At 39.2% G+C, this 19,320-nt stretch overlaps 2 protein-coding genes across 2 annotated transcripts in view; both read left to right on the forward strand.

The window, feature by feature from the left end:
• The window catches only part of dcaf17 (ddb1 and cul4 associated factor 17), a 14,358-nt gene extending 3,602 nt beyond the window's left edge, over positions 1-10,756 (forward strand). Inside the window, exons 6-14 of the mRNA XM_056268976.1 lie at positions 51-140; positions 1,364-1,471; positions 1,562-1,667; positions 4,813-4,955; positions 5,264-5,373; positions 5,580-5,667; positions 7,131-7,211; positions 10,348-10,503; positions 10,587-10,756. Coding sequence (XP_056124951.1) covers positions 51-140; positions 1,364-1,471; positions 1,562-1,667; positions 4,813-4,955; positions 5,264-5,373; positions 5,580-5,667; positions 7,131-7,211; positions 10,348-10,503; positions 10,587-10,706 — 1,002 coding nt within the window. The 3' untranslated portion in view covers positions 10,707-10,756. The remainder of the gene's footprint in view (positions 1-50; positions 141-1,363; positions 1,472-1,561; positions 1,668-4,812; positions 4,956-5,263; positions 5,374-5,579; positions 5,668-7,130; positions 7,212-10,347; positions 10,504-10,586) is intronic.
• Positions 10,757-11,310: 554 nt separating this feature from the next.
• LOC130102874 (plasma membrane ascorbate-dependent reductase CYBRD1) lies at positions 11,311-15,736 on the forward strand. The gene is made up of 4 exons (XM_056268981.1): positions 11,311-11,566; positions 13,782-13,990; positions 15,087-15,241; positions 15,355-15,736. Exons 1-4 carry the CDS (start codon positions 11,380-11,382, stop codon positions 15,614-15,616), a joined length of 813 nt encoding a protein of 270 aa, XP_056124956.1. The 5' UTR covers positions 11,311-11,379; the 3' UTR covers positions 15,617-15,736.
• Positions 15,737-19,320: the final 3,584 nt, after the last annotated feature.

Consider the following 19,320-nt stretch of genomic DNA (forward strand, 5'->3'; position numbering starts at 1 on the left):
CATGTCTCTCTCTCTCTCTCTCTCTCTCTCTCTCTCTCTCTCTCTCTCAGGCTGGTGTTGATAATAACATCCTCATGCGTGTGGCCGTATTTCAAGTCTTTCCACTGGAGCTTGTAGGAATGCTGGAGATAAATAAAAAAGTAATATCTGCATAAATACATTCATATAAATCTATTTTTGTTTTAATGGAATGCCATACATTTTTATAATTGATCTTTTTTAATTAATTTATTTCAATTTAGCTCCACTTAAGCTACATATTTTAGTGAAACCTGTGTATTTCAGAACGAGATATTAGTTTCGATAAATAGTATTTTTTATTGTCTATTTTTATTATTTAAATATATTCAAATGAGCGTTGTCAAATGAATGAGTCAATATAAAATGTTACGTTACGTTACGTTATGTTATGTTATGTTACCTTACATTACGTTACGTTACGTTATGTTATGTTACGTTACGTTATGTTACGCTATGTTACGCTGTTACGTTATGTTACGCTATGTTACGCTGTTACGTTATGTTACGTTACGTTACGCTACGTTACGTTATGTTACGTTATGTTACGTTATGTTACGTTATGTTATGTTACGTTATGTTACGTTACGTTACGCTATGTTACGTTATGTTACATTATGTTACGTTATGTTATGTTATGTTACGTTATGTTACGTTACGTTACGCTATGTTACGTTATGTTACGTTATGTTACGTTACGTTATGTTACGTTATGTTACGTTATGTTACGTTATGTTACGTTATGTTACGTTATGTTACGTTACGCTATGTTACGCTATGTTACGTTATGTTACGTTATGTTACGTTGTGTTACGTTATGTTACGCTATGTTACGATATGTTACGTTATGTTATGTTATGTTATGTTACGTTACGTTACGTTACGTTACGTTACGTTATGTTATGTTATGTTATGTTATGTTACGTTACGCTATGTTACGTTATGTTACGTTATGTTACGTTACATTATGTTACGTTACGTTATGTTATGTTACGTTACGCTATGTTACGCTATGTTACGTTATGTTACGTTATGTTACGTTACGTTACGTTACGTTACGTTATGTTACGTTATGTTACGTTACGTTACGTTACGTTACGTTATGTTACGTTATGTTATGTTACGTTACGCTATGTTACGTTATGTTACGTTACGTTATGTTACGTTATGTTACGTTATGTTACGTTATGTTACGTTATGTTACGTTACGCTATGTTGCGCTATGTTACGCTATGTTACGCTATGTTACGTTATGTTATGTTATGTTATGTTATGTTATGTTACGTTATGTTATGTTATGTTACGTTACGCTACGCTATGTTATGTTACGTTATGTTATGTTCAGGTCTTTGGTAAGACGGCGGTGGATGTGCTGCTGTCACAGGGAGTCTTAGCTGTATCACACAGCTCAAAACATGTCAAACTTTACAGTTTTGAGTACATAGTTAATAAGGTAATTGAAACATAATTCCTTTTTGTGATTGTTTGGTTTATTGGCTCTGTTTGTTTTATCGTCATGCCATATGTGTTCTTTTCTCTTCAGTTTAGAATTGAGAAATTGGCTCTGGGACAGCAGTGTGAGATTAATGGTGGAAAAGGAATTGTGGGAGATGCTCCATATGGTATTCCCGTCAACATTCGTATTCATGGTGGGTGACTGATATTTTATTATATACAGTAAAAAAAAAAAAAAGTTAAACAACTGCCTTATTTCCCTCAATTTTTGCTCCAAAAAGTCTTAAAAATGTGTGGATAAAGTGTTGATTCAGTATTTATTTTTTAAACAAAATGTATCTAACCTTAAATGGGGGATTTTAAATTTGGTCAAATAAATGTGTCAATTAAAATGGCATAATCTATTTAGGTGAAACTGTCAAAGTTATGCAGTTATTTCCACCATTAGTTATTTTACATTCAGGACCTCGTGCCTGATGTGTGATGGAATATTTTGTTCCCGTTATGTTGAAAACACAGAGCAATCTCTCACTCTGACAGTCCAGGGTCATAACATGAGCCTACGAAACACCTTTTCTTCCCACTGAGCTTATTATTACATAGAACATATCTAATCTACAGTCATGTGAAAAAGATAGGACACCCTTTTAAATTCTATAGTTTTATGGATCAGGACATAATAAAAATCATCTGGTCTTTAGCAGGTTTTAAAATTAGGTAAATACAACCTCAGATGAACGACAACACAGGACATATTACACTGTGTCATTGTTTTTTAACAACAATAAAGACAAAATGTAAAAACCATGTGTGACAAACTAACGATTCAATTGTTTGTAGAACCACCTTTAGCAGCAATAACTTGAAGTAATCATTTTTCTGTATGACTTTATCAGTCTCTCAGATCATTCTGGAGGAATTTTTGCCCGCTCTTCTGGACAATGTTGCTTAATTTCTCTGAGGTTTGTGGGCATTCACTCTTAAAGGGTCAGTTCACCCAAAAATGAAAATTATGTCAGTAATTACTCGCCCTCATGTTGTTCCAAACCCGTAAGACTTTCGTTCATCTTCGGAACACAAATTAAGATATTTTTGATTAAATCTGAGATCTGTCTCACTCCTCCATAGGCTTCTATTGTAATTTCATTCTGCCGGCCCAGAAAAGTTAGACATCGTTAAAATAGTCCAAGTGACTACAGTGGCTCAACCTTAAGTTTATCAAGTGACGAGAATACTTTTTGTGCGCAAAAACCTCTCGTGAACTCACTCAGAGGCCCACACGGAAGAAAATTAATAGTTGAATAAAGTCGTTATTTTAGTTTTTGTTTTGCGCACAAAAAGTATTCTCGTCGCTTGATAAACGATTGAGCCAATGTAGTCACTTGGACTATTTTAACGATATTTTTACTAACTTTTCTGGGCCGGCAGAATGAAATTACAATAGACCTTTAAGGTCCCGCCGCAACTTTTAATTCAGGTTGAGGTCTGGATTTTGACTGGATTCTATTGTAGATTTGCTGGTGTGTCATTGTCCTGTTGCATGACCCAATATCGGCCTGATTCAGCCAAGCTTTAGCTGTCGGACAGATGGCCTCACATTTGTCTCTTGAATACTTCTATGCAGAGGAGTTGATGGCTCACTCAATGACTGCAAGATTCCCAGGTCAGGTGGCTGCAAAACAAGCCCAAATCATCAGCCCTCCACCACCATGATGACCCTTGGGGAAAAGGACATTGTTCCAGAAGTCTTGTTGTTTGTTCAGATGCACCTTTGCAAACCTAAGCCATTCTGCCATGTTCTTTTTAGAGGGAAGAAGCTTTCTCCTTGCAACCCTTCAAAACATGCCATACTTGCCCTGTCTTTTTCTAATTGTACTGTCGTTAACTTGAACATTTAACATGTTAACTGAGGCCTGTAGAGTTTGAGATGTAGTTTGTGGGTGTTTTTTGTGATTTTTCTGAGCAGTGCACGCTCTGACCTTGGGGTGAATTTGCTGGGACGGCCACTCCTGGGAAGATTGGCAACTGTCTTGAATGTTTTCCACTTATGAATAATCTCCCTCGCTGTAGAATGACGGACTTCAAATTGTTTGGAAATGGCCGTATGACCCTTGTCAGATTGATGGCAGCAACAATTGCTTCTCGAAGATCATTGCTGATGTCTTCCCTCTTTGGCATTGTGTTAACACACACCTGAATGCTCCAGACTAGCAAACTGCCAAAACTTCTAATTTTATAGAGGTGGTCATGCTTGCTGATGATCAATTAATGATCAACGATGTTTGATTAGCAGTGTCTGACTGCTACTTACCATCTTAATTCCTATGGAAGCAATATGGGGGTACTTAGTTTGTCACACATGGCTTTTCGATTTTGGCCTAGTTTTTGTTAAATAAATAATGACACAGTGTAATATGTCCTGTGTTGTTGTTCATCTGAGGTTGTATTCACCTAATTTTAAGACCAGATTAATTTTTTATTTTGTCCTGATATGTAAAACCATATAATTCATGTTTCAATTCATTCAATTTTGCAGTAAAATGATCCAGTTAGTTTCTTAGGCTTTTCGGTGACCAATCATGGCCATTCCAATAAGAATTCAGCTTGAAAAGGCTGCTCTTCTTTTTTTTTTAAATATCCAATGATTTTTCTACTTATTTTTCATTAGCCACCGCTGTAATAACTATGAAACATTACGGAAAAGTTGCAGACAGTTGAAGTGTGTAAGCGTTTCTGAGGGAATCAGTTGAATTACTGATGATTGACTCTCTTTAATTAAGTTGAGAAAAATTTCCAGATGCAATGTGACAGTTAAAGTTATTTTGTTAAAGTACAATTAAAGCACAATGTTATTATTTCTTATGAGTTGTCAATAGTGTTAATTTCGTTAACGAAAACCGTGATGAAAAATGTTCGACGACACCGACGTCATTAAACACCAACTGTGATATAAACGTAATTTATATTAGCGTCATTTAGAATGATTGGAATTACTGTGAGGAATTTCACAGTTTTAGCTTTTGAGAGAAGCTTTTGAGTTTTACCTGTTTTCATAGTGTAGAAAGTATATGATAATATTGTAAATCAGGAAACTTGGAAATGGAAAGAGCTACAAGATACACGCATGAGGAAAAATGTACTCTCACTCGGCGCCACCTATCGTACAGGTGTGAATTAGCCGAATGCTATCAATTGTTTCAAGTTAGATGTGAAAGCACCGTTTGTCTGTGATTCGCTTCACTTTATAGCGTCGCTCTAAGTGTGAAAGCGCCTTAAGACTAAATAAAGAATAGAATTGCTTACAAAATGAACACCAGTTGTCAATACTTCTCTCTACAGAGTGTCCTCCCGTATTGTTTGAGATGTCATACTTTGAGAACGGGGTTCAGATCGGAGGTCATCCCTGGCACTACATCTACACCCCCAACCACAAGAGACACCGAGGAACCCATCATATCTGCTCCATCACTGACGGAGAGCTGGTGATTACTCTGATTCACACACACATGTTCTTAGTCCTACGGAAAAAATCCTGTACATGTAGTGAGAGTGAATGTGTGTAAGCGTTGTTGCATTTAGGTTGAAATTATTATCTATTATGGTGGACATGGTAAACTTTTAGGGCAAGACAAATAATATTAGGTTTATCTGATAATTATATTACTTATAGAATTACACAGTAAATTAAGACTTTGGTTCTAGGAAAAAGAACACTTATGTTCAATAATTGACACAAGTGTCTTTTAATTTAAGCTGTATGTGTCTATATAATCCAATGATCTGTCATCAGGCTGAGAACGGGGTTCAGGACATGAAATGCGACTCTCTGGAAGCAGACTCCATCTTTTTTCACCCAGATGATTCGGGCCGAATTGTTCATGCAGGACCCAGCGCAATAAAGTGAGCATGATTATTATATATGGCAAAAGAGAGACAAAATTGCACATGAAATATGCGTATGTAACAGTAATCTTATTATAAACAGTGTCCTTGGACAGTGATAAACAAGTGAATGAGGATCCGTGACTTTGAACATTGTACCATAGGAACAATGTGGATGAACCACTTTTCTCTATAATTGCTGTTTTTAATTTTCTCTGTTACAGTGTTCTGAAGATCATGGCTGAAACTGGATGTGACTGGAAGTGTGAGATAGTCACGGACTTCTCCATCACCGCTGCTCGTGACAATAGTGTAATTGTTGTCTCTGGGTTCATTACCAGCTGTAGTAGCAACAGAATATTATTGACATTTTGATACTATAGTTTTTTTAACCGACAATCGCAGAAATACCAGCTGATATTTATTGTAAATAAGATCAATACTGCATAGAAGGCTCTTTTTTGAGATGGTCCTCACTGCAGAACATGAAATCCACGGGGAGGAGTCGGATCCAGATCCAACTCTTCCCACCTTACTTATACCTAAACCTACCCATCTCCGCCCCCTGATCCCTAAACCCACCCCTAATCCTACCCATCTCCGCCCCCTGATCCCTAAACCCACCCCTAATCCCTAAACCCAGCCCTAATCCTACCCATCTCCGCCCCCTGATCCCTAAACCCACCCCTAATCCTTAAACCCACCCCTAATCCTACCCATCTCCGCCCCCTGATCCCTAAACCCACCCCTAATCCCTATACCCAGCCCTAATCCTACCCATCTCCGCCCCCTGAGCCCTAAACCCAGCCCTAATCCCTAAACCCAGCCCTAATCCCTAAACCCACCCCTAATCCTACCCATCTCCGCCCCCTGATCCTTAAACCCACCCCTAATCCCTAAACCCAGCCCTAATCCTACCCATCTCCGCCCCCTGATCCCTAAACCCACCCCTAATCCCTAACCCTAACCTAATCCCTAAACCCAGCCCTAATCCTACCCATCTCCGCCCCCTGATCCCTAAACCCACCCCTAATCCTACCCATATCCGCCCCCTGATCCATAAACCCACCCCCTGATCCATAAACCCACCCCTAATCCCTAAACCCAGCCCTAATCCCTAAACCCAGCCCTAATCCTACCCATCTCCGCCCCTGATCCCTAAACCCACCCCTAATCCCTAAACCCAGCCCTAATCCTACCCATCTCCGCCCCCTGATCTCTAAACCCACCCCTAATCCCTAAACCCACCCCTAATCCTACCCATCTCCGCCCCCTGATCCCTAAACCCACCCCTAATCCCTATACCCAGCCCTAATCCTACCCATCTCCGCCCCCTGATCCCTAAACCCACCCCTAATCCCTAACCCTAACCTAATCCCTAAACCCAGCCCTAATCCTACCCATCTCCGCCCCCTGATCCCTAAACCCACCCCTAATCCTTAAACCCACCCCTAATCCTACCCATATCCGCCCCTGATCCCTAAACCCACCCCTAATCCCTAAACCCAGCCCTAATCCCTAAACCCAGCCCTAATCCTACCCATCTCCGCCCCCTGATCCCTAAACCCACCCCTAATCCCTATACCCAGCCCTAATCCTATCCATCTCCACCCCCTGATCCCTAAACCCACCCCTAATCCCTAAACCCACCCCTAATCCTACCCATCTCCGCCCCTTGGATCTTGATCCGACTCCTCCCGTGGATCTCATGTACTGCATTGAGGTGCTACTGTCTTTTTTGGATGGTTTGTAAACAAGGTTCTTCGTGCCCACAGGCACCTCAGGTGATTGTGACCTCTTCCGGTCGTACAGTGAAAAGGAGATTCCAGTTGTTAGATGATGACCCAGCACAAGAGGTACAGCCGAGCACCAGCCCACACACACTCTAAGTACACACTTACACCTGGTATGAAGATGCGTTTTGGTTGATCGGATCACAAGTGGACGATGCTAAATGCAGGTGTAAACGGGGTCTAAAACGTTTGAGCTTGTCCACTTGCGACCACTTTTGCGTTTTGGTCAATCGGATCACAAGTAGACGAGGGAGACGCATTCCCATTTACACCTGCTGTTTTAATCCATTTTTTTTTGTCCACTTTCAAGCACTTGTAGCGAATTACATTTACATTTACATTTAGTCATTTAGCAGACGCTTTTATCCAAAGCGACTTACAACTGAGGACTAAACCAAGCGAGTCATCGTGAAGAGGCAAAAGCAACGCAAGAAGTGCTCAAAATACAAAGTTCAGACATAGCTCGGAGTAGCATAAGCCAGGCAAGCGAGGATTTAGAGGAAAGGATTTTTTTGATTTTTTTTTATTATGTTAAGTGCTCCCGGAAGAGATGAGTTTTCAGTTGTCTTTTGAATGTTGTCAGGGATTCTGCATTCCGGATGAGGGTGGGGAGATCATTTCACCAGCATGGAACCGTGAATGAGAATGTTCTGGAGAGTGATTTTGTGCCCCGCTGTGATGGTACCACGAGCCGTCGCTCATTGACCGATCGTAGGCTTCTGGTAGGGATGTAGACTTGTAGTAGTGAGTGGAAGTAGGAGGGAGCTGAACCTGTGGTCAATCTGTAAGCAAGCGTCAAAGCCTTGAACTTGATGCGAGCAGCGAGTGGTAGCCAGTGCAGAGAGATGAGCAGAGGAGTGACATGGGCCCTTTTGGGCTCGTTGAAGACTAGACGAGCTGCAGCATTCTGGATCATTTGTAGAGGTTTAGTTGCACATGATGGAAGTCCAGCCAGAAGAGCATTGCAGAATTAGCTCAAATGAGCGGAATCTATTTAATAATTAATCATGGTTAAATGATCAAGTATTGCATACATATTTTAAATTGCCCAAAAAGGGAATACATAGCGAAATCTCCTCCCATCCGTTGTCTGATTGGCCTTTCACAAGGATTCCTGGGTAGTTAAAGTGCGTGGAGCCTGCATCTATGCGGGCTTCGCGCAAGACCGCTTCAAGGGTACAAAGGGGGCGCTGCTGAGCACACTTCAGAGTGTTAAAATGCTAAATGGGACAGCCTACGGACTCGTAGACTCGGCGAGCACGCGCAATTTAAGTCCACGAGACCGAAAGTCCGCATGAAGTGCGCCATTTGGGACAGGGCCATAAAGCTTGTAGCTTCAGATCGAACATTCAAGGGACTTTATTAGGTGAGCAGCAGACAGAGACAATCAAGCGTATAATGGGTTTTAATAAATGAAAATATAAAAACATACGACTACATTTAAACAAAGACGTATAACAGAATAACGACAGTAAATAGAGAGAGAGAGAGAGAGAGAGAGAGAGAGAGAGAGAGCGCAGATCTCAGGAAATGGCAAATATCACAAACAGTTAACCTTTGAGAGCCAGCAAAGAATCAAATCACCTTAAAGCAGGGGCAAACAATCTTGAATGCATTTAAGTCTCGATAGAAATAATACTTGCATGGTTCTTTGTAGCTGAGCAAGAATGCGTGTGTGTGTGTGTGTGATGACCCTCGCTGTGTCCGTGAGTTTGAAGCGTTCTTTCGGTTCTTCCGGAGCGCGTACATTCGCGGGAAATTCATAGTCTCAATGGAGGAATTCGATGCAGACTCTTTGGCGCTTGACCTGTGATTTACATAAATGAGTCCAATAGGTTAAAAGCTTTCTGAAGCTCAAAATGAGTAAGTCATTGTGATTTCGTCCAGACGCTACACACTTCTGTCCTGATTTCTTCGAGGGAAGGAATCTATGGTAGGTAAATGTATGTTTTTTGTTGTTGTTTTTTCAGATCTTTCGATTTAATGGGCAAAATAAGCTCATGTAATTTACATATGAATGCGTCCGGAGACGACAGAAAAACATACAGAGAGAACTAGCTTTCTGCTCTGAGCCGCAAGACCAGCCGAACGCTGTGAGTGTGTGTTAGAAATCAGCAATGGTGAGAGAACATTGTGCTTGGTACATTTTTCATCTTCAAACCAAATTTGGTTCTTCAGCAGACAAAGTTTAGCTAGCGCGCTTCTTATAATGTTCGCTCATTAGGTCAGTAGACGAAGAGTAGATGGTCTTTTGTGGCTGTTTGAACACAGTCGATCACATGAGTGTTTACACTACGAAAGCAATCCGGTCGAATGTGTTTTCAACTATCTCTGGAAGTGGTCGAAAGTGGACAAACTCAAACGTTTTAGACTCCGTTTACACCTTTATTAATTGTCATCCACTTGTGATCCGATCGACCAAAATACATCTTAATACCAGCTGTAAACAGGATCTTAGTAAAAAAAAAACGGTTATTTTAAGAACTGTTGATTGAAAGGTTCTTGGGGAACGCAACATTGTTCTTCTGTGGCATCACTGTGAAAATCCCCTTTATTTTTAAGAGTGTATAAGGGTTTGAAACATGATGGGGGAGTAAATGACAGATTTCTCAATCCAATCATCTGATTGGAGCCTTAATTGTTAAATAATATGACAGAAGAATGAATGCTGATATACGCAGAGATGTAAAGTCCACGGGTCAGAAAGTAAAAGTCCTGCCATATGTTTCTTCCACCCTTAAACTCCGCCATCTCCTGGCTGAAACACTGTGCTAATTAGCAAATACAGGTGATTGGAGCAAGATACTGAGGAGGACTTTCACTTTCTGAACCTGGACTTTACACCTCTTCAAACATAAGACTCTTTTCCACCATCGGGCCAAATCGTTCATTTTGCTTAAGCGTGTCAATCCGGCTCAGCCAGTACGGATATGGTTTCATTTTCCACTGTGGGGCTGATAGTGATAACAGAGCATGTAGAGACTTGCCTCGCGAGATGTAAATAGCGAACGCATTATGGAGGACGATCTTTTAATTTTATCAAAAAATCGTCCCGTGCTCTTGTGGAAATATAACTGGAACCGTTCCTTACCCTTCGCCTAGTCGGTGGAACAGAGTTCACTCACTCTAGTGTGTGATAAAGTCTCTGAGACGGTCTGTTATTGTCTGTGCTTTGACGTAACTTGGAGGTCTTATCTAGACTTTCAGGATGGTGAAGTACGAAGATGAACTTGATCTGTTGGCGGTGATAGACACCACTCACGCTGAAGATGAAGGACAAGCCCATCTTCGTCTGCATGACAATAAGACAGGGATTTTAATGAAGAAAGTTCCTCTAAAAGAGCCATGGGATGTGGTATGACATTTAAATGAATATTTTTTTTAGATATCATTCTCTCCATTTGTCATAACCTAACACCCTCTGTGTTTGTTTTTCAGACCTACAGTCATGAAGTGTACTTTGATAGAGACACGATTATTCATACTGTCCAGGAGAAAAATAACACCTTCTGCTGCCATGTTTATAAAATGAAGAGAAGACCTTCAGATGAACCATAAGCACATTTCATATTCCTGGATATGTTGATTACTAATGGACTGTAGTGCAACTATGTATTTGTATATCTGGTATTGTATTATAATTTGTTTATTTGTGCATTTTTTGACATCATATAAGCAGAAAACATTTGTTTTTAAATAGATGGATATTGCACTCTATCATTTGGAGTGAAAAAAGGAGACTTTTCTACACTTTTTCTATTCAGTTATTTTATTAAAACATTTACATATAACTTTATAATTAAAAACCAGTTTGTGACAGATATGCTCTTGTCATCATTGTGAAACTTGATGTTGCATAACTTTTTAATGTGGTGAGTTACAAAAGTGTGTTGTCAAAAAAAAAAGGGGCTGGGAAATAATCCTCTGTCTGTGTCCAAAAACCTAGTGAGCTGCCTATCTGGACAGCATCATAGTCATTTTGAGCATGGATCATACTTAAGGCTGAAGTCTTTTTTGGATGGCAGTGAGCTTCCTACCTAGACAGCATGTTTAGGCATATCAGACACAATCCAAAGCAGCATTTTGACTCCCGGCAATGTTGCCCAGATAGGCAGCTTTTTAGTATTTGAGACACAGCCTCTTGTTTGGGTGAGAAAGTCAAAAGTGACCCAGCCCCCCCGTCCGAAGTGCCTCGTGTCCTTGCTGTGCTGTTCTTCACACTGCGAGGAGGATGGAGAACTACAAGCAGTTTCTTATTTTATTCCTTCTGGTGTTGGCGGTCGGTTTTGGGTCGATTGCGTTCGTTTTAACATGGGTTTTGCACTACCGAGAGGGGCTGGGGTGGGACGGAGGAGCGGCTGAGTTTAACTGGCACCCGTTGTTAATGGTGATCGGGTTTATTTTTCTTCAGGGAATCGGTAAGGAGTTTCAATGTTTGCATTTCATTCAACAACCAGAGGTTCACATTCCTGAGTCTTAATCTCGATTTAAAGTAACAGTAGGCTAGCTACAGAAGTCAGTCCCGTACAGCGTTAATCCACACAAAAAAATAACCAAAGTAACAATTTTAGTTATCTTTCTTTTAGTGATGCTTTTTCTCAGAGGATTTAGTGAAACAGACGACTAGTTTCGACTAATAGAAATTGCGTTCGCTATGCGGTAAAAAGAAGAAGCGAAAATAATGCGACTTTTTGGACACAGTTTTGAGATAAAGATCGAGAGTCTCAAAACATACTGAACTTTTGTTTAAATTCTAGAAACGGATGCAATACAAACACCTTCAGGAGAGCATTAAAGTAAATAAAAAACATTGTATGTAAAGTCAGATATCTAAATGAAATTTGAGGACAAATAAAAGACACAAAAGAAGGGAAAAAGAGGAACATAAAGGGTTAAGTAGCCTACCATACATTTTTAAAGGGAAACGATACTAGAGGCAGATAATTAGAAAAACAATATCAATCAATATATGAGAGAAAGCTGGTTAAACCTTAACATTAGACTCAGCGCCGTTACAAAGGAATCGTCAGTATTTTTCAGGAATTTATCATATTTTGTATTGCAAGTGAAACAAAAAGATTTAAGCAGAATGTAAGAGAGTAGGAAGTGAGCCTATAAAGTTCTGTTTATGGATGAAAAATTTGCCAAACAAAATTAAAAAGTTAAAAATATATTCATTAGATTTGTTGGAGACTGGAGTCAGTGTAATAACAAATAATATATTTCAAATTAAAATTTGATGTAGGTTCCAGTGTAGGCATATACACTCACCGGCCACTTTATTAGGTACCCCATGCTAGTAACGGGTTGGACCCCCTTTTGCCTTCAGAACTGCCTCAATTCTTCGTGGCATAGATTCAACAAGGTGCTGGAAGCATTCCTCAGGGAGTTTGGTCCATATTGACATGATGGCATCACACAGTTGCCGCAGATTTGTCGGCTGCACATCCATGATGCGAATCTCCCGTTCCACCACATCCCAAAGATGCTCTATTGGGTTGAGATCTGGTGACTGTGGAGGCCATTTTAGTACAGTGAACTCATTGTCATGTTCAAGAAACCAATTTGAAATGATTAGAGCTTTGTGACATGGTGGAAGTAGCCATCAGAGGATGGGTACATGGTGGCCATAAAGGGATGGACATGGTCAGAAACAATGCTCAGGTAGGCCGTGGCATTTAAACGATGCCCAATTGGCACTAAGGGGCCTAAAGTGTGCCAGGAAAACATCCCCCACACCATTACACCACCACCACCAGCCTGCACAGTGGTAACAAGGCATGATGGTTCCATGTTCTCATTCTGTTTACGCCAAATTCTGACTCTAACATCTGAATGTCTCAACAGAAATCGAGACTCATCAGACCAGGCAACATTTTTCCAGTCTTCAACTGTTCAATTTTGGTGAGCTCTTGCAAATTGTAGCCTCTTTTTCCTATTTGTAGTGGAGATGAGTGGTACCCGGTGGAGTCTTCTGCTGTTGTAGCCCATCCGCCTCAAGGTTGTGCGTGTTGTGGCTTCACAAATGCTTTGCTGCATACCTCGGTTGTAACGAGTGGTTATTTCAGTCACTGTTGCCCTTCTATCAGCTCGAACCAGTCTGGCCATTCTCCTCTGACCTCTGGCATCAACAAGGCATTTCCGCCCACAGAACTGCCGCTCACTGGATGTTTTTTCTTTTTCGGACCATTCTCTGTAAACCCTAGAGATGGTTGTGCGTGAAAATCCCAGTAGATTAGCAGTTTCTGAAATACTCAGACCAGCCCTTCTGGCACCAACAATCATGCCACGTTCAAAGTCACTCAAATCACCTTTCTTCCCCATACTGATGCTCGGTTTGAACTGCAGGAGATTGTCTTGACCATGTCTACATGCCTAAATGCACTGAGTTGCCGCCATGTGATTGGCTGCTTAGAAATTAAGTGTTAACGAGCAGTTGGACAGGTGTACCTAATAAAGTGGCCGGTGAGTGTATGTAGGTTTAATTTAAATGGGAATATAAGCTAGACCAACTTCTGAACCAATTTACAAGAATATAATGTATTAATATCTTTGTGACCACAAAACGTACTGAACTGCCTACCTAGGGGATGTAATGTATCTCACTTGTTTCTTTTTCTTTCTTTCTTTCAGCAATTATTGTGTACCGACTGCCATGGACCTGGAGGTGCAGCAAGCAGATGATGAAGTTTATCCACGCAGGGCTGCATGTTCTCGCCTTCATCTTAGCTGTCATTTCTGTGGTGGCTGTGTTTGATTTCCACAATGCAAAGGATATTCCCAATATGTACAGCCTGCACAGCTGGGTCGGCCTGGCTGCTGTCATACTCTACCCAGCACAGGTATGGTTTCACACACACACTGGTACATCTTCCGTTTTGTTATCATACACATTTGCAGCATCCAGTCCACTAACATCGAAAACAGTCATAATTACGCAATTTAGTTTAATTTAGACCTTTTTCCACCCACTTTTTGACTAGTAAAATGAAATGATACAGGCTGTTTTTGCTACAGTGTCTTTGAGACTTTAATAATAGTATGTAAATTACATTTGTTATGATTGGCTGACCCCCGTATATCAGCATAGATCAGAGCCCCAAATGGCAGCTATATATTTTCATATATATAGTCCAAGTTTATACTGTGATGTATTATATAATAAAAATGTGTATTTTGCATTACATTATGATTAGATGTTAGATGCATTATGTTTGCATGTATGTATGTATGTATTTATTCAAATTTATATTATATCAATTCATTTATTTTATCTATCTGTTTTTTTTATTAATTTAATCTTGGTTTGTTTTATTTATTATTATTATTATTTATTATTTGGGTTCCCACGGGTCCTTGAAATCCTTGAAAGTGTGTGAATCTGCAAAAAAAAAAAAAAAAAAAAAATCAAGGCCCTGGAAAGTTTTTGAAAATAATCATACATAGATGTATCTTACAAGGTAACATGACGTAACCGTGCTCTCACTTGAAATGTGTCCCCACATTAAGTCCTTGAATTTGAGGGTATTGGACCTGGAAAGTCCTTGAAATGTCCTTTCAATTTGAAGTTAACCAAGGTGTGGGAACCCGATTTTTTTCTCTTTGCCATGGATTCCCTAGCACTCCCTTGTGGCCCACTTCGGATCCCCAATTTGAATGTTCATCAGGACAATTTTTTTTTTCTGTAAATGTTCTGGATGGCCTTGGGAGGGAGTTTTGTATTGTGAATCTTATGTCTACTTAACACAACAAACTCTTTTACTTCAAAAGGACAGAAGATCCTGTTCTTTATACAGCCCTTTAAGGGTTAAATAGAAACGTAATTGTTTGTTAATCACATAGCGATGCATCAATATTTTATATTTGAATAAAACTTTGTAATCTTTATGTTGTCAGAGCTCTCTGAGGTGTGATGTGTTCTTCTCTCTCATGAATTAGATAGTTATGGGCATCGCCGTCTATCTGATACCTGCAACACCAGTGTATGTGCGTGCAGCTCTCATGCCTGTGCACATCTACAGTGGCTTGTTCATCTTCACCAGTGTAATTGCCACAGCTCTCATGGGCTTCACTGAGAAACTCATCTTTGGCCTGTAAGTACAGCTTCACACACAACACAAACCATACAAATGCAAATGCACATTGTGTCATAGCAAATTTGCATTTAGCAGAGGTCTTTCTAAGTGTTGTTTGTAATGTCTTCCAGGAAAAGCCCAGCTTATAAAGACTCTCCACCAGAAGCCGTTTTAGTAAATGTTCTTGGGCTGCTTGTTATTGCATTTGGAGGTCTTGTTCTCTGGATTGCAACTCGCCCCTCTTGGAAGAGGCCAAGAGAACAAGTCACACAATCTGTGAGCAGTAGCGGCACAGACCAAGAGGACTTCAAAGCGGACACTGCCACGACCACAAGAACACACCTAGACATCGAGACACGCAGACGTAACGGAAAAGCAGAAGAGTCTGGATGAAACAGCTTTTCTAAAGGAAGAGTTTACTATCCCTTTAATATAATCTCAAAGCAAACAAAATGCTGAAATCTCTGCTGTTGTGGAAGTCTTTGAAGGGCATTTTAAACTGACAACTCTGTTTGTGCTTATCGCGTTTAATCGCATCCAAAATAAAAGTTTGTTTACACAATATATGTGTGTGTACTGTGTATAAATATGTTGTATATATAAATACACACACATGCATAATATATTTATATTTAATAAATATCTGCATGTGTGTATATATATATATATATAATTTATATTAAAAATAAATATTTTATATACACATTACCCAAGAAACACATTTTCCTTAAATATATATCTGTATATATACATATAAAGATGCATGTGCATGTATTTATACAAATTAGCCTAATTATTCAATACAAAATAATTATACAAAGTACACACACATTTATTATGTAAACACAAACTTTTATTTTGGATGCGATTAATCGTTTCACAGCCCTATTATGCTGTAATATCTCTTCTGTGTGTAAAAAGAGATGCATGTAGCCTGCCTGCTGCTTTAAAAAAAAATATTTTTTTCGATATTTTAAAGTATATATTAACATTCAACACACTGTATACAGTAGTTAAGTTCAATGACATTATACTGCATTATTACAGTCATAAGTGTTTACTCCTGATTGGCCCATTTGTATATTTGTAAAGATTGTGCTTGAAATGCTCTGTTTTAAGATAATATGCTGTTTTAATATGCTATTGGTATAGACATAAAAAACAAGTAAATCTTACAATAACATTTCTGTATAATTGTTGGGACATAACATAACCAAGATTTGTATTTTTTATTATCAAAAGTATCACTTGATGGATGTTTTGTGTATGAAACACTCAAAATCATTAAATATTGTAGCATATTAGAATTTTTTTTCCCTTCTGAAATGAAAGTATGAGAGAAACTTCATACAATAAAACATGCCTTATTTAGGAAGCCAAAAGCATGGTTGGATGAGCGACCGATTAATTATCTTCAAAACATGCCTATTGTATGAATAAACATATTGTCTTTACCTGCAGCAAAATCGTTGAGGTGCGAGAAACCACTACAAATAAGTCTAATTCAGTTTAGTCCTTACCCGTTCAATCGATTAGTTCAAAAGATAGATTTATTCGCGAATAATAAACAGCTGATATTATAAAAAAAAAAAAAAAAAAAAACTCAAGTCATGTCGATATGATCTCCACCGTCAGACAAGAATGTATTCGTCACTGAGGTGGGGACCCTTGGTCTGCATAAGCAACACAATTTCCTCTATAAGTGTTCTCTGCTCATGTGAAGTGTAAAACTAATTCAAATAAAAACATTCTGCTCGTCTTCAGCTGATGAGGGTGAGGGAGAACGTTGACAGTAGCTTTAATGGTGCGTCACACAGGCCAACAGCTGTAAAAGAGCCAGAGAAACTGCAGGTGTAGTTGTGTTGATGTTCAGAATGGAGTTAGGTAAGTCACATCAACTCGAATTATTAAAGTACTTTTGACTGTTGGAAAAACAGGTAGATAGATAAACTCATCTTCCAGGCATTTGATCGACCAGGGGTGCGTTTCCCAAAAGCCAACTATGGTCGCAAGTTCCGTCGTTACCAATAGAGTTCAATGGAAATTGCGATAGTTGGATAACGATGTTTTCGGGAAACGCACTCGCAGGGTTGCCAGAAGCCAGCAAGGTTTTCCAGCCAAAAACCGCGAGAATGCACAAAAAACCGCCCAATTTTTTTTTTTTGGTTTGTTTTCTCGTTTAAACACAATGAAGTCGTGAACAACTTTAAAATGTGTAGCTTTTGCGTCCATTCGTTTTTCCTTAACCCATAATTGAAAAATGAACGTTTGTTGTAGCAGCTAAGCCCTACCCCAAATGCTGCGCAAAAAATATATAGCCTATGGACTAGGCTATTTCAGTTTTCTTTTTACTTTTTGCCCCTTTATTAAACATTTAAAATATTCACAAATTTCCTTCCCAGTTTAAACACGACATACATACCAGTTATGTAATTTATGGTAATTTGGCTTTTTGGTAATTAAACTTACTAATTGACAACAGCTACGACTTTGCATGCTCGTAATTTCATTTGCGTGTGCAGGCTATGTTTGCTTTTCTGAGGCAAGGCTAATTTTAACAAGTTACGAAAATAACGTTAAAATAATGACAACACCTGATCGATGATGATACAAAAGACAAGGCATTTTTATTGCATCTACAGAAGTGTAAACAGCTTTCACGCACGTCTTTTTTTTTTTTTGACTGCACACTCCGCGACCCGCCAGTTCAGAAACACTGTTCAAGTGACGGAGAGTGGTACCATAGTGAATTCAGGTTGATAGGAACACTTTTCCCCAGTCCTACCCCAAACATAATAAATAGCATATAAACAAAAAGACCAGTTTGTAAATCAATAGAGGGGTTTCACTGCTTTTTTCCCACGCTCGTCTGCGCCCGGTTTCAGAAATAACACTTTTCTGCTCGTCCGGCACTTTGCAATAACACAGCATTGTTTCGGCAGTGACTTTCAGCATGTTTCCTATAAATGACGTTTGCATTTTAAGACATACCACGCGAAATCCGATCGTTCAGACTGAGGCTCCCGGGCGAAGACTGTATGCCGAAATGCGTCGGAGTGTTTATTATGACCAAGCCATAGAAATAAAGGCTTTTATTTCTGATGATTTCCACATATGTAACTTGAAACGGATTTCATGTGCTTTTTTGGACTGACAATCTACGTATCCTATGTCGGGATAACAAATAGATGGAAGAATTGCAGTAATGTTACGTGCTAAAGAAGCTAACTCGTTCGGATCTTTACCACATATTAACTTTAGTTTGTCAAAATGTTGCGCTCTCTCCTGCTTCTCTATATGAGTCCTTCTCATAGACTGTAAAAAATAGGTCCTTCTCTATATGATTTCGCACCTACCATGTGTTTTTTCCGTGGTTTATTAGTGTAACAATGTGTTCAGTTAGTACATAAACAGTGCAATCCATGCTGTTGTTTACATCCGAGTGCCTCCATAATGGCCGCGCATCCGGGTTACGTTGGTGAACCCCCTCTATATAATACTAATTCAATATAATATTTTAATTATTGCATATCAGCGATTTAAAGTAAACATATAGCGTATAATAAGGAGACAAGGAAGCAGCTTCACGCAATACAAAGTCAATGGAGACTTGCAGGGCCGGAGTTGGGCCACTTTTCAGCCCGGGAGTTTCAGGCCCAAGACCGGCCCACTTTTTCCATGGAGGAAATTGGATAAATGAAGCAACAGTTCAGCTCTTTACTATTGTGTAGTTTTTATTAATACCATGGTTCAACAATAATGTAAAGGTTTAATAATTCACTTAAGCTGAGAAGTTAACAAAAAATATCATGGTCATTATTATTTTTCTGCATGGGTATCAAATTGTGGTAATTTCCTTTACTACACCCACTTCTGAACAAACAATACATTTTGGTTTATCATACCGTCATATACTGCTCTTTCTTAAAATAACAGAGGGATTTATGGATATCTAGCCTACTTTTGTTATCCTGTAAATCAGAATATACTGTCAATAGTCTTTAAAAAATGATTTTCACCATGTTTTTTGGAATAAAATGTTATATAAATCAGGCTAGGAATAATATATTTACAAATCCCTCTGTAAATGTATTAAT

Source organism: Rhinichthys klamathensis, unplaced genomic scaffold (assembly GCF_029890125.1).
Source record: "Rhinichthys klamathensis goyatoka isolate OS25496 unplaced genomic scaffold, OSU_Roscu_1.1 h1tg000279l_1, whole genome shotgun sequence".
In the NCBI taxonomy this organism is placed as follows: domain Eukaryota; kingdom Metazoa; phylum Chordata; class Actinopteri; order Cypriniformes; family Leuciscidae; genus Rhinichthys; species Rhinichthys klamathensis.

Coding starts and splice junctions, on each gene's coding strand:
- LOC130102874 (XM_056268981.1), top strand. CDS start 11,380: ATGGAGAACTACAAGCAGTTTCTTATTTTATTCCTTCTGGTGTTGGCG. Junction 11,567..13,781: donor TATTTTTCTTCAGGGAATCG/GTAAGGAGTTTC, acceptor TCTTTCTTTCAG/CAATTATTGTGTACCGACTG. Junction 13,991..15,086: donor TCATACTCTACCCAGCACAG/GTATGGTTTCAC, acceptor CTCATGAATTAG/ATAGTTATGGGCATCGCCGT.